The 18,920-nt window shown below is 53.8% G+C and overlaps 1 protein-coding gene across 13 annotated transcripts; it reads right to left on the reverse strand.

The window, feature by feature from the left end:
* Positions 1-4,265: 4,265 nt before the first annotated feature.
* Positions 4,266-16,480, reverse strand: LOC138726155 (neural cell adhesion molecule L1.1-like). Of its 13 annotated transcripts, none has more exons than XM_069867644.1 (11): positions 16,367-16,466; positions 14,666-14,792; positions 13,308-13,649; positions 11,414-11,686; positions 11,115-11,219; positions 8,938-9,039; positions 8,222-8,344; positions 7,890-7,985; positions 7,304-7,396; positions 6,652-6,728; positions 4,266-4,734 (listed from the first exon to the last, which is right to left on the reverse strand). In XM_069867644.1, the coding sequence occupies exons 2-11, from the start codon at positions 14,697-14,699 to the stop codon at positions 4,669-4,671; spliced, it is 1,311 nt and encodes a 436-aa protein (XP_069723745.1). In that variant the 5' UTR covers positions 14,700-14,792; positions 16,367-16,466; the 3' UTR covers positions 4,266-4,668. The 13 variants fall into 13 exon arrangements, 11 of the variants coding, with proteins under 11 accessions (XP_069723745.1, XP_069723749.1, XP_069723742.1 ...); XM_069867641.1 differs by lacking the exon at positions 4,266-4,734 and adding an exon at positions 6,105-6,528 and having other exon boundaries at positions 8,938-9,036; positions 16,367-16,470; XM_069867638.1 differs by lacking the exon at positions 4,266-4,734 and adding an exon at positions 6,105-6,528 and having other exon boundaries at positions 16,367-16,469.
* Positions 16,481-18,920: the final 2,440 nt, after the last annotated feature.

Consider the following 18,920-nt stretch of genomic DNA (forward strand, 5'->3'; position numbering starts at 1 on the left):
ATCTCCCTTCACCCCATCTCCCTTGACTGTGTCTCCATGTGCTTTTGTTGATCCCCTTCCTCTCTGCACACAAAAGGTCTTTCATCGGATAACCTGGATAACCTGGATAACCTGAAACAAGGTGGGACACGATGGATGCAGCTCTGGCCTGACCTCAGAGCCATTTCATGGGGTTTATGGCTCAGTGTAGGAGATTTGTTATATTCAGGCTGGAGCTCCCTGGGTTTGCTGTGTCCCTCATCCTGGTCCCTGCCATGGGGATGCAGGGACATGCAGGGTCCCAGCCCAGCACTGGCTGGAAGAATCATAGAAACATAGAATCACCAGGTTAGAAAAGACCCACCAGATCATCAAGTCCAACCATTCCCATCAATCACTAAACCATGTCCCTCAGCACCTCATCCACCCGTCCCTTAAACCCCTCCAGGGAAGGTGACTCAACCCCCTCCCTGGGCAGCCTCTGCCAGTGACCAATGACCCTTTCCATGAAATACTTTTTCCTGATGTCCAGCCTGAACCTCCCCTGGCGGAGCTTGAGGCCATTCCCTCTCGTCCTGTCCCCTGTCCCTTGGGAGATGAGCCCAGCTCCCTCCTCTCCACAACCTCCTTTCAGGTAGTTGTTGAGAGCAATGAGGTCTCCCCTCAGCCTCCTCTTCTCCAGGCTAAACACCCCCAGGTCTCTCAGCCGCTCCTCTTGTTCTCCAGCCCCCTCACCAGCTTCATTGCTCTTCTCTGGACTCGCTCCAGAGCCTCAACATCCTTCTTGTGGTGAGGGGCCCAGAACTGAACACAGGATTCAAGGAGCGGTCTCCCCAGTGCTGAGTCCAGAGGGAGAAGAACCTCCCTGGACCTGCTGGGCACACCCTGTCTGATCCAAGCCAAGATGCCATTGGCCTTCTTGGCCACCTGGGTCACTGCTGGCTCATGTTCAGTCGCTGTCAACCAACACCCCCAGGTCCCTCTCCTCCAGGCATTTCGATTGGACCAACCTGGGCCACGTGTTCCCGAGATTATCTGCTGCCTTCCACGTGGTGATTTCTTTCCTTCTCTCCCTCTTTCTCTCTCTCTCTCCCCCATTACCTCATAGTGTGCGTGTCAGATTGGATCCAAGGTACCTGGTTTGTTTGCGGGGATTCATTTCTGTAACTTTGGGTGGTTGCAGCCCCCTGTGTCTCTGTTGTGCGCCCTGGGGTCTCGGTGTGTTTATGCTTCCCGGAGCCAGAAATAAATCCTGTTTTGATATTCACCCTGGGAGTGACCTTATTGGCCACTGGATCGCCACACAGACAAACGAATCCAATTCCCCCCGAGTCAGGGCCGGACACGACCGTGTGGCCCGTGGGTCCGGGTTGTGACATAGCCCAAACCTTACGTCTCCAGTAGCTGCCCCTCCACTCCAGGTCCCTGTTCCCATCACTCCAGCCCCATCCCCACCTCTCTGGCAGCTGCCCCTCCACTCCAGGTCCCTGTTCCCATCACTCCAGCCCCATCCCCACCTCTCTGGCAGCTGCCCCTCCACTCCAGGTCCCTGTTCCCATCACTCCAGCCCCATTTCCACCTCTCCAGGCCCGTCCCCACTCACTGCGGGGCTGCTCACTGCTCGCTGCTGTCTGCTCAGATCCGAGCCTCCTCTGTTTTTTTTCTGCTCCGGAGCTCCCACCAACAAGCACCAACTGCCACTTCCCCGGTTTCATTTTCTCCCTGCTCTCCCCTAGCTCTGCCCCTGCTCTTTGGGAGCAGGAGGTGGTTGAGCAGTGATGCTCTGGTTCAGCCCCTGGCTCGCCCACTCCCTCGGCAATGGGACCACCGAGATGTTCCCTCTTCCCCACGCAGCCATCCCTGCAGGGACCAGGACCTCCAGGTTCCTACATGATGCATTTATAAGTAGCCCAGGAGAGCTTAGAAGGATCTGGTTTTGCCTTGTGCAAGACGTAGGGAATATCTCTGGGTGATCCAGCACAGGGGCAAAATGGACTCAAGACCTGGAAGAGGAAAGCAGGAGACAAGGCATGAAAAGCGTCATCTCTATCTGCCTTCAGTGTTTTCCCAGAACTCACCATCACGCAGATGGGCACGAGCGTCATTTTGGCTCTAAGAAGAACCTCTGACCCATCCAGATCGCCTGGGTCCTCACTAAGTCCCACCTTCTACCCACCATCGTTGCTCTTGGCCAGCTGGGCGGGTGACACCGTGCCTCTTGGCTTCCTCGGGAACAAGCCGACCAAGCCTGGGCGGTGGGGTGGGTTGGAAACTGCCTGAAGACCCAGTTCATCCGGGGTTGGTGGTGGGACCAGTCCTCTTATTAAAGGGCGTTTAATGAAGAGGGAGCCGGACTTTTCAGTGGTGCCCACTGACAGGCCAGGAGGTGGTGGGCACCCGTTAAATAGGGAAGTCAATCCGAATACAAGAAAACTCTGCCTTATTATTAATGAGAGATTCTCATGGATTCTGTTGGAATGGGTCCAGAGGAGGATACAAGGATGATCTGAGGGCTGAAGCACCTCCAATACAAGGACAGGCTGGGAGAGTTGGGGTTGTTCACCCTGGAGAAGAGAAGGCTCTGAGAAGACCTTAGAGCAGCTTCCAGTACCTGAAAGGGGCAACAAGAAAGCTGGGGAGGGACTTTTTACAAAGGCCTGTTGTGATGGGATGATGGAGAATGGCTTTAAATTGTAGAGGGGAAGATTTGGACTAGACATAAGGAGGAATTTCTTCATAATGAGGGTGGGGAGGCCCTGGCCCAGGTTGCCTGGAGCAGGGGTGGCTGCCCCATGCCTGGAGGTGTTCAAGGCCAGGTTGGATGAGGCTTGGAGCCCCTGATCCAGTGGGAGGTGTCCCTGCCCACCGCAGAGTTTGGAACTAGATGGGCTTTGAGGTCCCTCTACACAGTCTCACTTCCCTCCTGTAGTCCACCCAAGAGGCCTGTCCCCTGTTCCAGAGCCCATAAACATTTCTCTTCCTCTTGATATCCCTCAAGATCTCTCTGTTCAACCAAGCTGGTTTTCTCCCCTGCCGGCTTTTCTTCCGGAACACGGGGACGGCGTTCTCCTGAGCTGCTAGGATTTCCTTTCTGAAGAGCTCCCAGCCTTCATGGGCTCCCTTGCCCTTAAGTACTGTCTCCCATGAGACTTTGCCAACCAGCCTTCTGAAGAGATCAAAGTCTGCCCTCTGGAAATTTAATGCTACTGTCCTACTAACCACCTTCTTCACTTCACCTAGAACAGAAAACCCCATCATCTCATGGTCACTTTGTCCTAGGCATCCACCTACTGCCACATCCCCCACAAGGCCTTCTCTGTTCACAAACAGCAGGTCCAGGAGGGCACCTTCCCTTGTTGGTTCATTCACCAGCTGTGCGAGGAAGTTGTTTTCCACACACTCCAGAAACCTCCGAGACTGCTTCCTTTCTGCTGTGTTGTACTTCCAGCAGATATCAGGAAGATTGAAGTCTCCACAAGAACAAGAGGCATTGAGAGGCCTGGAGGGATAGGGGGAGTGGCTTTGAACTGGAGAGGGGCAGATTTAGACTGGACATAAAGAGGAATTTCTTCACCATGAGGGTGGTGAGAAACTGGCCCGGGTTGCCCAGGGAAGCTGTGGCTGCCCCATCCCTGGAGATGTTCAAGGCCAGGTTGGATGGGCCTTGGGCAGCCTGATCCAGTGGGAGGTGTCCTTGTCCACGGCAGGGGGTGGAACTGGATGCTTTTTGATGTTCCTTCCAACCCCAACTGATCTATGACTCTATGGGAGGATGAAGGATGCCCCAATGCAGCCAATAGGAGAAGTGAACATGGGGAGAGAGCCTGCTGCTCCCCACAGCATCCCTGCCAGCACGGCTTGGTGGGGATCTGGCAGGGCCACGGGCTCTCATCCAGAGCTCAGGCAGGGGAAACAGGGCTTGAAGTAAGGAGGTCAAAGGAGGTGGTGACGGAGGAGGAGCCCCCCAGCCAGGGTGCAGCACAACCCTCTTGTGGCCCAACAGCCTGGATGATTCCTGGTAGCACCAGGAGAGACCTTGAGCCCCAGCCCAGCCTTGCAGCCAGGAATAAGAGGTCCAGCACAGAGCGAGAAGCCAGTTTCTTCCCCAACCAGCATTCCTCTTTCGCTGATGTAAAGCTGAGGAGGAGGAGCCGAGGGCAGTGGAGCCCTAAAGTTACCTGGGCAGTGAAACCTGGTCCAGCACCCACCAGGGCAGGAACCAGACCCTGGGAAGAGGGTGGAGTTCTCTTCTGCTTGAGGAAGCAAGACGGGGACACCCAGACAAATCCACATGAAATGCATTTATTAGCACAGCGATAACAAAGTGAAGGGAAAAGTAACAAAAGGTATTATTTTCTTTGCTGTTTTTGATGGATGAACACATCTTAGAGCTGGCAATCTGTCCCAGGGGACAAAAAAACCTGACCTTGGGGTTGGAGCAAGCTGCTCTGATTGAAGGTGTCCCTGCTTCTGCAGGGGCGCTGGCCTGCATGGTCTGTAAAGGTCATTTCCAACCCAAAGCCTTGTGTGATTCTGTGACTCTAAGATTTCCCCTGCAGTGAGACAAGCTTTTGGTAAAGATCTTGAGACAAGATCTTTACCAAAATCCTTTGTCTCACTGGGTAGAGGCAGATCTTGCACATTCCTTGCTTCAGCCAATGGCAGCTTCCCAGCTCCGTGGGGCTCCACCTAAGCTGGTAGAGTGACAATCCTTTGTTCCTCTTCCTGCTTCTGTCCTTGGATTTCTTCTAACATCTGCCAAAACCACAGAGACCACGGCATTTGGTGACATAAAAGAGACACTTCAGCCACTCCGTGAAGCATCCCCTAGGAAACTGTGTCACAGCCCTGGGATTAGCACCCCTGAGCACACAGAGCTGTTGTCCTCTCTTAAACATCCCCATCCCTCAGCTCGCCTCCAGAGACTGTCCTGAGGGAAGCAGTAAATCACCCACACCATGACCCCCTCCAGAGTCAGAGAATCATAGAATCACCAGGTTGGAAAAGACCCACCGGATCATTGAGTCCAACCATTCCCACCAATCTCTAAACCATGTCTTAGCCGCCTTTTAAACCCCTCCTGGGAAGGTGACTCAACCCTCTCCCTGGGCAGCTTCTGCCAGTGCCCAATGACCCTTTCATGAAAAACTCTTTCCTGATGTCCAGCCTGAACCTCCCCTCGTGGAGATTGAGGCCATTCCCTCTCGTCCTGTCCCCTGTCACTTGGGAGAAGAGCCCAGCTCCCTCCTCTCCACAACCTCCTTTCAGGTAGTTGCAGAGAGCAATGAGGTCTCCCCTCAGCCTCCTCTTCTCCAGGCTAAACACCCCCAGCTCTCTCAGACGGTCCTCATAAGGCCTGTTCTCCAGCCCCCTCACCAGCTTTGTTGCTCTTCTCTGGACTCGCTCCAGAGCCTCAACATCCTTCTTGTGGTGAGGGGCCCAGAACTGAACACAGGATTCGAGGAGCGGTCTCACCAGTGCCGAGTACAGAGGGAGAAGAACCTCCCTGGCCCTGCTGGCCACGCCATTTCTGATCCAAGCCAAGATGCCATTGGCCTTCTTGGCCACCTGGGCCACTGCTGGCTCATGTTCAGTCGCTGTCAACCAACACCCCCAGGTCCTTTTCCTCCAGGCAGCTTTCCAGCCAGACTTCTCCTAGTCTGGAGCTGCACAGGGTTGTTGTGCCCCAAGTGCAGGACCCAGCATTTAGCGTTGTTAAACCTCATGCCCTTGGTCTCAGCCCAGTGGTCTGAGAATCATGGAGTGGGTTGGGTTGGCAGGGACCTCAAAGCCCATCCAGCCCCATCCAGTCTGGCCTTGAACCCCTCCAGGGATGGGGCAGCCACCACTGCTCTGGGCAGTCTGGGCCAGGGCCTCCCCACCCTCACACCAAAACATTTCTCCCTAAGATCTCATCTCAGTCTCCCATCTTGCAGCTCAAAACTGTTCCCCTCATCCTGTCCCTGCACCCCAATCAAGAGAAGGCTGCAGCTGCACACACACCAGCACCCCTGAAATGCAGAGGGGCAGAAAAGGAGGGGCTCCACTGCCCCCCAGATCCTTCTGGCATCGCTCAGATAAAGAGGCAGGAGAGAAGGGGGCATTGGGGTGAATGGGACGGTGCTGGTGTGGGAGGGATGTTACTCTGAACAGAGTGGGGCGGAAGAGGGAGAGAGAGTGAAGTGAGCACAGGAGGTGTATTTGTTGCTGAAAGACTGGTTTTCCTCTGTGCATTATTTGTAAGGATTTGGGATTTGTATGTTGTTACCCAAATCACAGTGCAGCAGCCCGGAGAGCTGCGGTACGTGGGACACTGAGGTGCTTCTCCCGGCAGCTGATTGCATCTCAGCAAGGCCAGCGTGGGCAGGGAAACCGCAGAGCTCAGGGCATCGTCCACCACCCACCCAAAGCCAGGAAAGCTCCCCAGGGTCTGGCAGTGACCCCACGGGACTGAGCTGACCTGGTGGCCCCGGCCCAGCCAAGGTGGTGGCCCCAGCAACCACAGGTCTCGCTGTGTCTCCTCAGGATGAGGACAAAGCCCAGAGCATCCTGCAGGGATGCAGGCAGGTGCTTCCTTGTTATTATAAATGAAACACTCATTGTGAATTAAATATTCATCAGTAAATAATAAGGGCTTGCAATAGCAGGGAACCAGCTAAAGCAGAGAGATACCGTGCCGGGCGTGTCTTGTGTGCTGCAGGTGGAACGCCTGGTATTTGTCATCCTCTCCTTCGGCTTATTCCTGTGATCTGCAAAGAAAGGAATGGCCAAGTGACTCTTGGGTTTCCAACAACACTTCAGTAATGCAGGCTGCACCCTGCCTTTCGTGGGAGAGGGGAAGAAAAACTGGCTGCAGAGAGCAGCGAGGATGGGAGCCTTGCACTGGGCAGAGCCCCTCTCTTTCCAAAACCAGGAGAGCCCTGGTTTGGGGCAGGGGGAAAGCAAGAAGCAGCATGGAGGGTGGACTTCTGCCTCCCACACCCACCCAGGCAGGTGTTCCAGTGCCCAACAACCCCTTCAGTGAAGAATTTCTCTTCAATATCCAATCTAAACCTCCTGTGGCACAGCTTGTCGCTTGGGAGAAGAGACCAGCAACCACCTTGCTCCAACCTCCTTTCCAGGAGCTGCAGGGAGCAATGAGGTCTCCCCTCAGCCTCCTCTTCTCCAGGCTAAACAGCCCCAGCTCCCTCAGCTGCTCCCACAACCTCTGAGCTTCAGACCCTTCCCCAGATCTGTTCCCTTCTCTGGATGCGCTCCAACCCCTCAAGGTCTTTCCTCAACTGAGGGGTCTGGAGAACAAGTCTCATGAGGAGCAGCTACTTACAGCACAGGAGGAGGAGCAGCAGCACAACAAAGATTGCTACAGCAGCAGAGACACAGCTGCCTGTCACATGAACAGCCTCCGAGCAGCCTTGCTCTGACAAAGAGAAAGGGAGAAGCTGTCAGCAGTCGCTCCTCTGGCCAACACCTCCCTCTGAACATTTTGGTGCCATGAATTTAATACAGGGAATTCCTGTGTTTCAAACCATGGAACCAACCAGGCAAAACTTCCTTTTCTATGCAAGAGCTAAGAAGCTGCCATGACAGCATTAACTGCAATAAGGTTTCTGGCAGGACCAGCTATGCAAGCCACCTATGGAATCTCTCTGCCCCATGTGAAGTAACCCCCCCTCAGACACCCCCCCAACCCCAGAAGAAAGGTGTGAGGGTGGGGAGGCCCTGGCCCAGGTTGCCCAGAGCAGTGGTGGCTGCCCCATCCCTGGAGGGCTTCAAGGCCAGGTTGGATGGGGCTTGGAGCCCCTGATCCAGTGGGAGGTGTCCCTGCCCATCGCAGAGGTTGGAACTAGATGGGCTTTGAGGTCCCTTTGACCCAAACCATTCCATGATTCTAAACTTGGGCCACCCCTTACCATGCAGCTTCTGGACATTCTGGAGCAAAAGGGTGGTGAACAACAAGTTGATGACCAGCGTTGTGGGGGTTGTAGAGTTCTGGCTGACTTTGTGCCCTGGGAGAGGCAAAAATTACTGATAGATAAGAGAAAAAGGCACAAAAAGTGACAGCTGGAATGCAGAGGAGTTGGGCTTCTTTGGGAGAGTGAGCAAGTTGTGGAAAATTGTCTGGACAGGTTCCAGAGTGTGCCGAGCCTCTGCTCCCTCCCGGGAGTGAAAACCTAAGGAATTTAGTCCTGGGCTCTTATTAGGCCTTTTCCAACAGAGATTTAGATCGTAATCAGCAACTTACATCTTTGGATTGTGCAGAAGCTCGCAGGTGCTGGTCCCCTCACTGCTGCTGCTGCCGCCACAGCACTTCCTATCACCCCAGCGAGGCAGAACAGGGCAAGCAAGAAGAAGGCAGCAGAAAGACCTGTGGAAGCAGAAGCAAACCAGAGGGTGAGATGGAAGCTAGTGAAGACAGCACTCTGAGAACAGGGTGAGGAAAGTTGGCTTCTGGAGACCCTGCAACCTAGTGCTGCATGTGGGAGTGGAGGGTCCATCACAGGGGCTGTGAGGTAGGAGCTGGGCTGCATCGTGCAGCCAAGAAGGGTCCCCACATCCTCAGGACGAGTCTGGAAGCAGAACTAGCTCAGCACTGCTGGCCAGGAGACCATGTCCTACAGCTCAGGATGGTGTTTATCCTGTAAGTTGGTAGCAAGCAAACAGCACAGCATTCAGATCTCGACCTTTTGGAGTGAGTCCAGAGGAGGCCATGGAGATGATCCAAGGGCTGGAGCACCTCCCGTACGAGGACAGGCTGAGGAGACAGTGGCACATCAAGAGTGCAAAGGGGCAAACGTAGCACTTTGGTTTCAAAGAGCACAGAAAGAGGAGCCTGCTGGCTACCCACCAGGGCAGTCTAACTTTAATTTCCCCAAATCAAACACTGCTACATCAAAGACGCTGAGAAAGAAAGAAGAGACACTGAAGCAAACAAGAACAGATCAGATAAAGGAATCCTACCTTCTTCCAGCATCCAGATGATGGAGGCGGCAAGCAGAAGGAGAGAGGAGATACACAAAAATCCATGGGTGGACAGAATTACAAGTTTCTTTGCTGCTTCTCCTGGGGAAAAAAAGGCAGATGTATTCGTACCAGACAAACTGTGTCCTGTGCATGGGGCACAAAACTCCCGTGCAGCACTACAGGCGTGGGGAATCGCGGCTGGAAAGCTGCCTGGCAGAGAAAGACCTGGGAGTGTTGATTAACAGCAGACTGAATACGAGCCAGCAGCAGCCCAGGTGGCCAAGAAAGCAAATAGCATCTTGGCTTGGATCAGAAACCGTGTGGCCAGCAGGAGGAGGGAAGGGATTCTGCCATGGCACTCAGCACTGGTAAGGCCACACCTCGAATCCCAGGTTCAATTTTGGGCCCCTCAGTAGGAGAAAGACACTGAGGGGCTGGAGTGCATCCAGAGAAGGGAATGGAGCTGGGGAAGGGGCTGGAGAACAAGTCTTCCAAGGAGCGGCTGAGGGATCTGGGTTGTTCAGCCTGGAGAAAAGGAGGCTGAGGGGAGACCTCATCACTGTCTACAACTGCCTGAAAGGAGGTTGCAGAGAGGTGAGTATTGGTCTCTTCTCCTAAGTGAGAGGTGATAGTATGAGAGGGAATGGCCTCAAGCTGCCCCACGGCAGGTTTAGATTGGACATCAGAAAAAGTTTCTTCACAGAAAGGGTTCTCAAGCACTGGCAGAGGCTGCCCAGGGAGGTGGTTGAGTCCCCATCCCTGGAGGGGTTTAAAAGGCAGGTAGATGAGGTGCTCAGGGATATGATTTAGTAGTGGACAAGTATGGTTGCAGTTGATGATCTCAAGGGTTTTTCCAGCCCGATGATTCTATGATAAACAGAATGGGTGCAGCCTGCAAAGGGAAGATCAACAACAAGCCTGGGATTTCTTTGTAAAGAATTGAACCCCCGAGCTTTAGAAACCCCGAAAAGAAAACCTGGTGCTTTCTTTGACTTCAAGAGGAACCAGGAGAAGTTAGCACAGTTTGGGGCTTTTCCACACTGAACCAGACACCAATCCCACCTAGTAAGACACTTTACAACACTTCTGAGTGTTTGCTGCCTACGAAGATCTAACAAGTGCTGGATTTCCTCTGGAGACCCATCTCAAGGGGGAAAGCCCACATGGCACAAGCTCTTGCTCACCACGCTCCTCAGGGGAGATTACCCCAAAGACAGGAGTTAGTGTCACAACCCGCACGTGCTCCCAGTGGTAACGCTGAGACACAAATACACATGGGAGAACCTCTACCAGGGCTTCCCCTGTGCTCTCCACATGGTCTCTGTTATTCTGGGAGTTATTCCTGGTGGGCAGAAGAACACCTTAGCAGATTACAAACACTGTGTTTGTAACTTGCTGTTGGCTCCGTCTTTATGTTTGTTTCTTTCAATTAAAATATATGTTGCTACTGAAGCACCGACGTTAAGCTTGGGTTAACAGATCCAATGTCATGACCCAAACACCAATGTGCTCAGTCACCAAAACCCACAAGACACGATCATTGGCCAGCTCCAGGCTCTTCCCATGCAGCCTGCCTGTCCTGCTCTTTTTATTTCTTCCCAGGGATGTCTGAGGAACAGGAGAGGAACCGCTCATCTGCTTGGTATTGTGATACTTCGGCTCCATCTCTCACAAGGCCATTTGGGATTAGCTGCTCCTTGGGAGCTTTGTTTTCCGTGTAAACTGAAGAGGCATCAGAAGTGCACAAGCCAAGCACATCTCCTTCCACTGCCGAAGTGAATTGGGATGATGGAGGAGTAGGAGCTTGCCTGAGGCTTTCTATCATCTGCCCTGTCTTAGAATCATTAAGGTTGGAAAAGACCTCTAAGATCGTCATGTCCAACCATCAACACAACACCACTGTGCCTACTAAACCTTGTTCCCCAGTGGCACATCTACATGAATTTTGAACCCCACCAGGGATGGAGACTCCACCACTGCCCTGGGCAGCCTGGTCCAATGTTCCACCACTCTTCCAGTAAAGAATTTTCTCCTAATATCTGACCTAAACCTCTCCTGGTGCAACTTGAGGCTTTTTCCTCTTCTCTCATCACTCATTACCTGAGAGACGGTGCTGTTCACAGTGGGGAGAGGAGGGTTGAATCTGGGGGCTGGGGTGAAGTTCTGGCACTCACCGAACCCGTGACAGAGCTGGATAATGAAGCCGATGGCAGAGACGCTGGTGAACATCAGTGTAACAATGACCATCCTCTGTGCATGGTGCAGACGAGGCGTGAGACCTGCAAGGCAGGGCAGGAGGAAAACCCCACACTGGGAACAACCTCAAAACACAGAGAGGCGATCATACAAAACTGCAAAATGCTGGAAAACCTGAGGGACATGTCCTTCCCTTGCTCACAAAAGTCCATGAGAGATAGGTGTGCCCTGCAGGGTGGACAAACCACTGGACCCACCATAGCAGGGCGAGTCTAACCTGTCATCGTCAGGTTCAGGGTTGCCTCCTTCCAGCTTATCCTGTTGCTGATGTTGCAGGAGTAGGTGCCGCAGTCCGACTTCTTTCCGTTCCTTATCTGCAGCACAGTGATGTTTTCAGAGAGCAGGTCGCATTTTTCAGGGGAAAGGGGATGTCCATCCTTCTTCCAGGAGACAGAAGAAACCTCCATTCCCTCTGGCACCGAGCAGATCAGCTTGATGGGTGAACCTGCCAGGTTTGAAGTGCACTGGAGCTCAGGCTGGGGCACAGGCTCTGAAAAGCAGAGAGCAATGTGGTAGCATTCCGAGGAGCACGAGGACCGCCTTGTTTTGGACCTCGAGACTGGCTGACGTGCAAGAATACTGAGACCCTTGGGCAGTTAGCAGGTCCTTCCCTTCTGATTTACACCCCATGTCAGTTTGGAGGGAGAGAAGATACTGCAGGAGCAGCACAACAACCATCGAGTTACAGAAAGTAGATGCCCCCATCCCTGCCACTGCCCCAATCCTAGGAAGGACTCTACCAACCCTTGGAGATGAGGCTTGGCACCCTGGGCTTGCGGATACCATCCCGAAAGAGATGTGAGATGAGATTACTGGGAAGTCACTTTCTAGATGCTGTGTGACATGGCGTGTCTCCAGAGGAGAGACATTTTCCCACACAGCAGTAGCACAGGCAAATCTGGGACGGGAAGAACTCATGAAGTTCAGCTGAAGAGCAGCAACAGGGGACTCACTGCTGTCTGCATTTCAACTGGTCCAGCTCCCTGTGGGCCAAAGCACAGAGAAGCAAGCCTTGCGTGCTGGAGAGCCACGTGCAGGAGGAGGGCTGACGGTCCCTCAGCTAACACCTAGGTACCTGCGCTGGTTGCTTTTAACTACATCTGGACTTCCATTTGGTAGCAACCCTGTGGTCCTGAGGTCCTTCATTCCTGGATGTCCTACCTGCAGCCTGCTCTCATAGTGGTGCTGAGCTCTAGGAAAGGGCACTTCAAAACAGGGTGAGCTCTTATTAACATTTTAGGGAAATCCAGAGGCAGAGACAGGCAATGGTGATGGGAAGGAAGACCATCTGCAAGGTCTGGAGCTGCACAGGGGGAGCTCCTGCAGGGAGCCACAGGAGATCAGCACCATCTGCCGGGCAGACCCAACCTCCTGCATCCATAAACGCAGCTGATCTCAGGATCTGATCCTGAAGGGTTTGGCAGGGCCATTGGTGAGGCAGCAATGAAATGGCCTCAAGCTCCAGCAGGGGAGGTTCAGGCTGAACAGTAGGAAAAAATTTTTCACAGAAAGGGTCATTGGGCAGTGGCAGAGGCTGCCCAGGGAGGGGGTTAAGTCACCTTCCCTGGAGGGGTTTAAGGGACGGGTGGATGAGGTGCTGCAGGGCATGGGTTAGTGATTGATGGGAATGGTTGGACTCAATGATCTGGTGGGTCTCTTCCAACCTGGTGATTCTAAGATTCTATGATTCTAAGTCTTATGAGGAGCAGCTGAGGGAGCTGGGGCTGTTTAGCCTGGAGAAGAGGAGGCTGAGGGGAGACCTCATCACTCTCTGCAGCTCCTGGAAAGAGGTTGGAGCAAGGTGGGAGCTGGGCTCTTCTCCCAAGTAAGAACTGATAAAATGAGATGGAATGGCCTCAATTTGCATCAGGAGAGGTTTAGTTTGGACATTAGGAAACATTTCTTCAGCAAAAGGGTTCTCAAGCACTGGAATGGCTGCCCAGGGCATTCGTGGAGTCCCCATCCCTGGAGGTGTTTAAAAGACAGGTAGATGAGGTGCTCAGGGATCTGGTTCAGTAGTGAGCAGGTACGGTTGGACTCAATGACATCAAAGGTCTTTTCCAACCTAGGGATTCTATGATTCTAAGATCCTTTCAATGCATCTGACTTACTGATAACTTCAAGGCGAGTTGTCCTAGCTTTTTCCTTTATCCAATTAACTGTCGCTATGTAGTTGCCGCTGTCTGTCTCTCGTAACCCCTGCAGGAGAATCGAGCTGTTGTTCTCGTAGAAAATCACTCTCTCTTGGTAGGCTGGGTAAATGGTGAGAGACTGGGAATGCGCACTGTGCTGCAGGATTAACGCAGAGCTGGTGGTGCTCTGGTATTCCCACTGGGTGAAGCTGACATTCTTGATATCCGGCGCGTGCATCAGTATGGAAGATCCTTTGGCTGCGTGTCTTATTTCTGCGATTCCCACCGCTGTGAAGGACACTTGCAAAACCAGCAACAGATCTGGCAAGGGGAGAGATGTCAGAGCAGCATGAGTTTGTTTTAAAGTAAAAGCGCATTTAATGTACTTGGGCACTCTGGTTTTATCCATCTTCTTTTGCCTATATTACCATCTGCCTTCCTGAAGCATATTTATGCCATGATCTGGCCTCCTTCCTCAAGATAAAAACTGTAACGTTTTGTTGGTGTGTTCTAGAAATGCTTCTCAGCTGGTTAAGGCAATTCCTTTCTCTTTGCAATGAAACTGGTTGGAAACTGGACTTTTGGGGCTTTCCTGCGCAGCACGGGCTGCTAACAGGGACCACAATCCTGCACCTCAAGCTGCTCCCAAAGCACTTGAAAGCAAGAGCATGAAATAGAACCTGAACTGGTCTTTACATAAAAGCCTGTGTCTTGAAAATGTGTTATGCTTTTCCCAGGGGATACTGGAGCCAGTGTGGGTGTCAGCCTGTGTGACCTTGAAACGTTCCCTTGGCTCTACCAAACCCAGGCGTGAGAATCCCATTGTAACGCTGCTGGGTAAGAGCATGTAGCAAGAGGAAAGGCACACACGATACCTCCAGCACCCAAATCTGCCAGAATCATCACCCTGGAGCCACTTTGAGCGTGTTTCAAAGGTTATGCTGGTCGCTGAAGAGGAAGCAATCTGCAACAACAGGTTCCAAAAGGAAAGTATGTCAAAGCAAAGAGGCAGGATGGTGGAGGGGAAGTTCAAAGGCTCAGGGAAAGGAAGCAGAGTGTACAGCATGATGGGAGAGTGGAGAAGAGGCTCCCAGAAAAGCAACCTGTAGGCATGCAGTGGAGGAGAGCTGCGTGGAGGAGGTGGCGGCCCCCAGGTATGATGATGCCGCAGCACTAGGAGGAAGCAGGCACCTGCCAGCCTGGCTCCCCCGGACACATCCCTTTCCCAGCACTGACACTGCCTGGAGCAGGGATGACAGCAGAGCTCGGAAATGCTGCAAGCATGTGCTCCCCAAGGAGGTGCTACAAGCCCCACCTAAGTCCATTTTCATACTTACAGCCTGTGACGGCTCCCTGCAGCCGGGTCAACATGGTAACGCCTTGCAGGCTCTTTCACACCACTATGAGGGATGAGCTCTTTCTGCAGCTCTGCACTCTTGGGATGGCTGCTCTAGGCACCGGCTTCTGTGTGGTTGTTAAAAGAATTTACTGCCCCTGACTTGGCACAGTTGACAGGCAAAACAGGAATGAATGGTTTCCAAAGATGAACTTTGATGAGAAATAAACCCTGCTGCAGAGGAAGGGCAGGCACCTCTGGTATGGGCTGGTATGATCGGGCCATTTGGCAAGGATCTATGAGAAACACTAAACACGTTGCGTGATCCCTTTGCTCTGACATGAAGCCTTTTTCTGCAAAATAAAGAGGAACAATCCTTGACCTGCCCTGAGTAAAGAATTCAAAAGAGATGCAAACCATTCTGTGATATCACCCCGACACCTGGGAAAGGTTCGATTAGCACATTAGAAAATAGGAAAGCCTGGCTCTGCTCTCTCCATCTCACACCTGCTGAGGCCGCCCGGCAGAGAGCTCGGGCACAGGGGAACCGTGACAGCTGGTGACAAAGGAAGAAACTGTGCAGGCTGCTTGGCAGTCATGGTTTGCATGGAAGGGAAAACCACCTTCAGGTAAACCTGAAAGGAACAGAGCTGTTGGAGCAAGTCCGGAGGAGGCCACGGAGATGATGTGAGGGCTGGAGTATGAGAACAGGCTGAGAGAGTTGGGGTTGTTAAGACAGGAGGAGGAGGAGGAGAGGGGAAGGAGAGAAGGGGAAGCGGGAGGGGGAGGGGGAGGGGGAGGGGGAGGGGGAGGGGGAGGGGGAGGGGAGGGGGAGGGGAGGGGAGGGGAGGGGAGGGGAGGGGAGGGGAGGGGAGGGGAGGGGAGGGGAGGGGAGGGGAGGGGAGGGGAGGGGAGGGGAGGGGAGGGGAGGGGAGGGGAGGGGAGGGGAGGGGAGGGGAGGGGAGGGGAGGGGAGGGGAGGGGAGGGGAGGGGAGGGGAGGGGAGGGGAGGGGAGGGGAGGGGAGGGGAGGGGAGGGGAGGGGAGGGGAGGGGAGGGGAGGGAGAGGAGAGGAGAGGAGAGGAGAGGAGAGGAGGAGGAGAGGAGAGGAGAGGAGAGGAGAGGAGAGGAGAGGAGAGGAGAGGAGAGGAGAGGAGAGGAGAGGAGAGGAGAGGAGAGGAGAGGAGAGGAGAGGAGAGGAGAGGAGAGGAGAGGAGAGGAGAGGAGAGGAGAGGAGAGGAGGAGAGGAGAGGAGAGGAGAGGAGAGGAGAGGAGAGGAGAGAGAGGAGAGGAGAGGAGAGGAGAGGAGAGGAGAGGAGAGGAGAGGAGAGGAGAGGAGAGGAGAGGAGAGGAGAGGAGAGGAGAGGAGAGGAGAGAGGCAGGGAGGAGATGAAACTGCGTGGGCTTTAAGGTCCGTTCTGATCCAAACCATTCCACGATTCTATGATTCTATGACTTATCATGAATCTGTCTTCATGCAAATATTTACTTACTATTTCTGGCAGCTCGGCAGGGAAGACCTGGGCAGGGGGGCGGACGGCTTTTCCCCATTGCTCCAGCCCGGGTGTTATTCCATCCCTGTCACTCCAGTACAAAGCTCCAGCACCCCAGCATCATCACTCCAGTACCTCCTCCCATCACTCCAGGTCCCTGTTCCCATCACTCCAGCCCCATCCCCACCTCTCCAGGCCCGTCCCCACTCACTGCGGGGCTGCTCACTGCTCGCTGCTGTCTGCTCAGATCCGAGCCTCCTCTGTTTTATTTCTGCTCCGGAGCTCCCACCCACAAGCACCAATTGGCGCTTCCTCTGTTTCATTTTCTCTCTGCTCTCCCCTAGCGCACCCCCTGCTCTTTGGGAGCAGGAGGTGGTTGGGCAGTGATGCTCTGGTTCAGCCCCTGGCTCGCCCACTCCCTCGGCAATGGGACCACCGAGATGTTCCCTCTTCCCCACGCAGCCATCCCTGCAGGGACCAGGACCTCCAGGTTCCTACATGATGCATTTATAAGTAGCCCAGGAGAGCTTAGAAGGATCTGGTTTTGCCTTGCGCAAGACGTAGGGAATATCTCTGGGTGATCCAGCACAGGGGCAAAATGGGCTCAAGACCTGGAAGAGGAAAGCAGGAGACAAGGCATGAAAAGCATCACCTCAGAATCAGAATCACACAGAATCATAGAATAACCAGGTTGGAAGAGACCCACCGGATCATCGAGTCCAACCGTTCCCATCAAACACTAAACCATGTCCCTCAGCACCTCATCCACCCGTGCCTTAAACACCTCCAGGGAAGGTGACTCAACTCCCTCCCTGGGCAGCCTCTGCCACTGCCCAATGACCCTTTCTGTAAAGAATTTTTTCCTAACGTCTAGCCTAAACCTCCCCTGGCGGAGCTTGAGGCCATTCCCTCTTGTCCTGTCCCCTGTCACTTGGAAGAAGAGCCCAGCTCCCTCCTCTCTACAACGTCCTTTCAGGTAGTTGGAGAGAGCAATGAGGTCTCCCCTCAGCCTCCTCTTCTCCAGGCTAAACACCCCCAGCTCTCTCAGCCGCTCCTCATAAGGCCTGTTCTCCAGCCCCCTCAGAAGCTTCATTGCTCTTCTCTGGACTCGCTCCAGAGCCTCAACATCCTTCTTGTGGTGAGGGGCCCAGAACTGAACACAGTATTCGAGGAGCGGTCTCCCCAGTGCCGAGTACAGAGGGAGAAGAACCTCCCTGGACCTGCTGGTCACGCCGTTTCTGATCCAAGCCAAGATGCCATTGGCCTTCTTGGCCACCTGGGCCACTGCTGGCTCATGTTCAGTCGCTGTCAACCAACCCCCCCAGGTCCCTCTCCTCCAGGCAGCTTTCTAGACAGACTTCTCCTAGTCTGTAGCACTGCTCAGGGTTGTTGTGCCCCAAGTGCAGGACCCGGCATTTGGCCTTGTTAAACCTCATCTCATCGGTCTCAGCCCAGCGGTCCAGCCTGTTCAGATCCCTTTGGAGCCTCCCGACCCTCCAGCAGATCGACACTTCCACCCAGCTTAGCATCGTCTGCAAACTTGCTAAGGGTGCACTCGATGCCTTCATCCAGATCATTGATGAAGACATTGAACTGGGCTGGACCCAGCACTGAGCCCTGGGGACACCACTTGTCACTGGCCTCCAGCTGGAGTTAACTCCATTTCCCACCACTCTCTGGGCCCTCCAGCCAACCAGTTTTCCACCCAGGAGAGTGTGCGCCTGTCCAGGCCACAGGTGACAGTTTCTGAAGCAGAATGCTGGGAGAAACTGTGTCAAAGGCTTTACTGAAGTCCAGGAAGATACATCCACAGCCTTTCCCTCGTCCAGCAGCCGAGTCACTTGTAATAGAAGGTGATCAGGTTAGTTTGGCAAGACCTGCCTTTTGTGAACCCGTGTTGACTGGGCCTGATCACCCGGTTCTCCTGCATGTGCTTCGTGATAGCACTCAAGATCACCTGCTCCATGACTTTCCCTGGCGCTGAGGTCAGACTGACAGGCCTGGAGTTTCCTGGGTCCTCCCTGCGACCCTTCTTGTAGATGGGCACAACATCAGCCTCCAGTCCAGTGGGACTTCCCCAGCCTGGAGGAGACTGAAAGGAGACCTCATCGCACTCTGCAGCTTCCTCAGCAGGGGAGGAGGAGGAGCAGGCACTGAGCTCTTCTCTCAGGCCACCAATGACAGGACTGGAGGGAATGGCAGGAAGGTGGGTCAAGGGAGATGGGACAGTAGGATGAGGTTCTTCCCCAGAGGGTGGTGGAGCCCAGGAAAACAGTCACACCTCTGAGCCTGACAATATTCCAGAAGCTCTTGATCCAGTGGGAGGTGTCCCTGCCCATGGCTGCGGGTGGAACTGGATGGGCTTTGAGGTCCCTTCCAACCCAAACCATTCCATGATTCTGTGGGGGTATGATCATATCAACACACCCTGACACAGGGCCAGGGGTTGTACAAGCATGATTTTCATTTAAGCAAATAACTGAAAGAGCAGCCGCCCTCGTGGTGGAGGGGAACTGTCCCACCCTGGAGGGGACAGGCAGCACGTAGACCTGTGGACTGAGGGGGACAGAGTCTGACAACCCCTCTCCCCAAGCTCAAACATCTGAGAACCATTTTTTCACCACTTTAGGAGAAGTCAGGCATGGGGACAGGAAGGAGTGGGGTCATTTGTTTACCCAGAAATGTTTAAAAAAAGATGCGGTTTCACTGAAACAAACAGTGAGAAAGACTCCTGCAAGCACTGCTAAAGACACGTCCTCACTACA

This window comes from Phaenicophaeus curvirostris, chromosome 13 (assembly GCF_032191515.1).
Source record: "Phaenicophaeus curvirostris isolate KB17595 chromosome 13, BPBGC_Pcur_1.0, whole genome shotgun sequence".
Taxonomy (NCBI): Eukaryota; Metazoa; Chordata; class Aves; order Cuculiformes; family Cuculidae; genus Phaenicophaeus; species Phaenicophaeus curvirostris.

Coding starts and splice junctions, on each gene's coding strand:
- LOC138726155 (XM_069867638.1), bottom strand. CDS start 14,699: ATGTTGACCCGGCTGCAGGGAGCCGTCACAGGCT. Junction 8,345..8,937: donor CATCTGGATGCTGGAAGAAG/GTAGGATTCCTT, acceptor CTGCTTCCACAG/GTCTTTCTGCTGCCTTCTTC. Junction 7,397..7,889: donor GAATGTCCAGAAGCTGCATG/GTAAGGGGTGGC, acceptor TCTCTTTGTCAG/AGCAAGGCTGCTCGGAGGCT.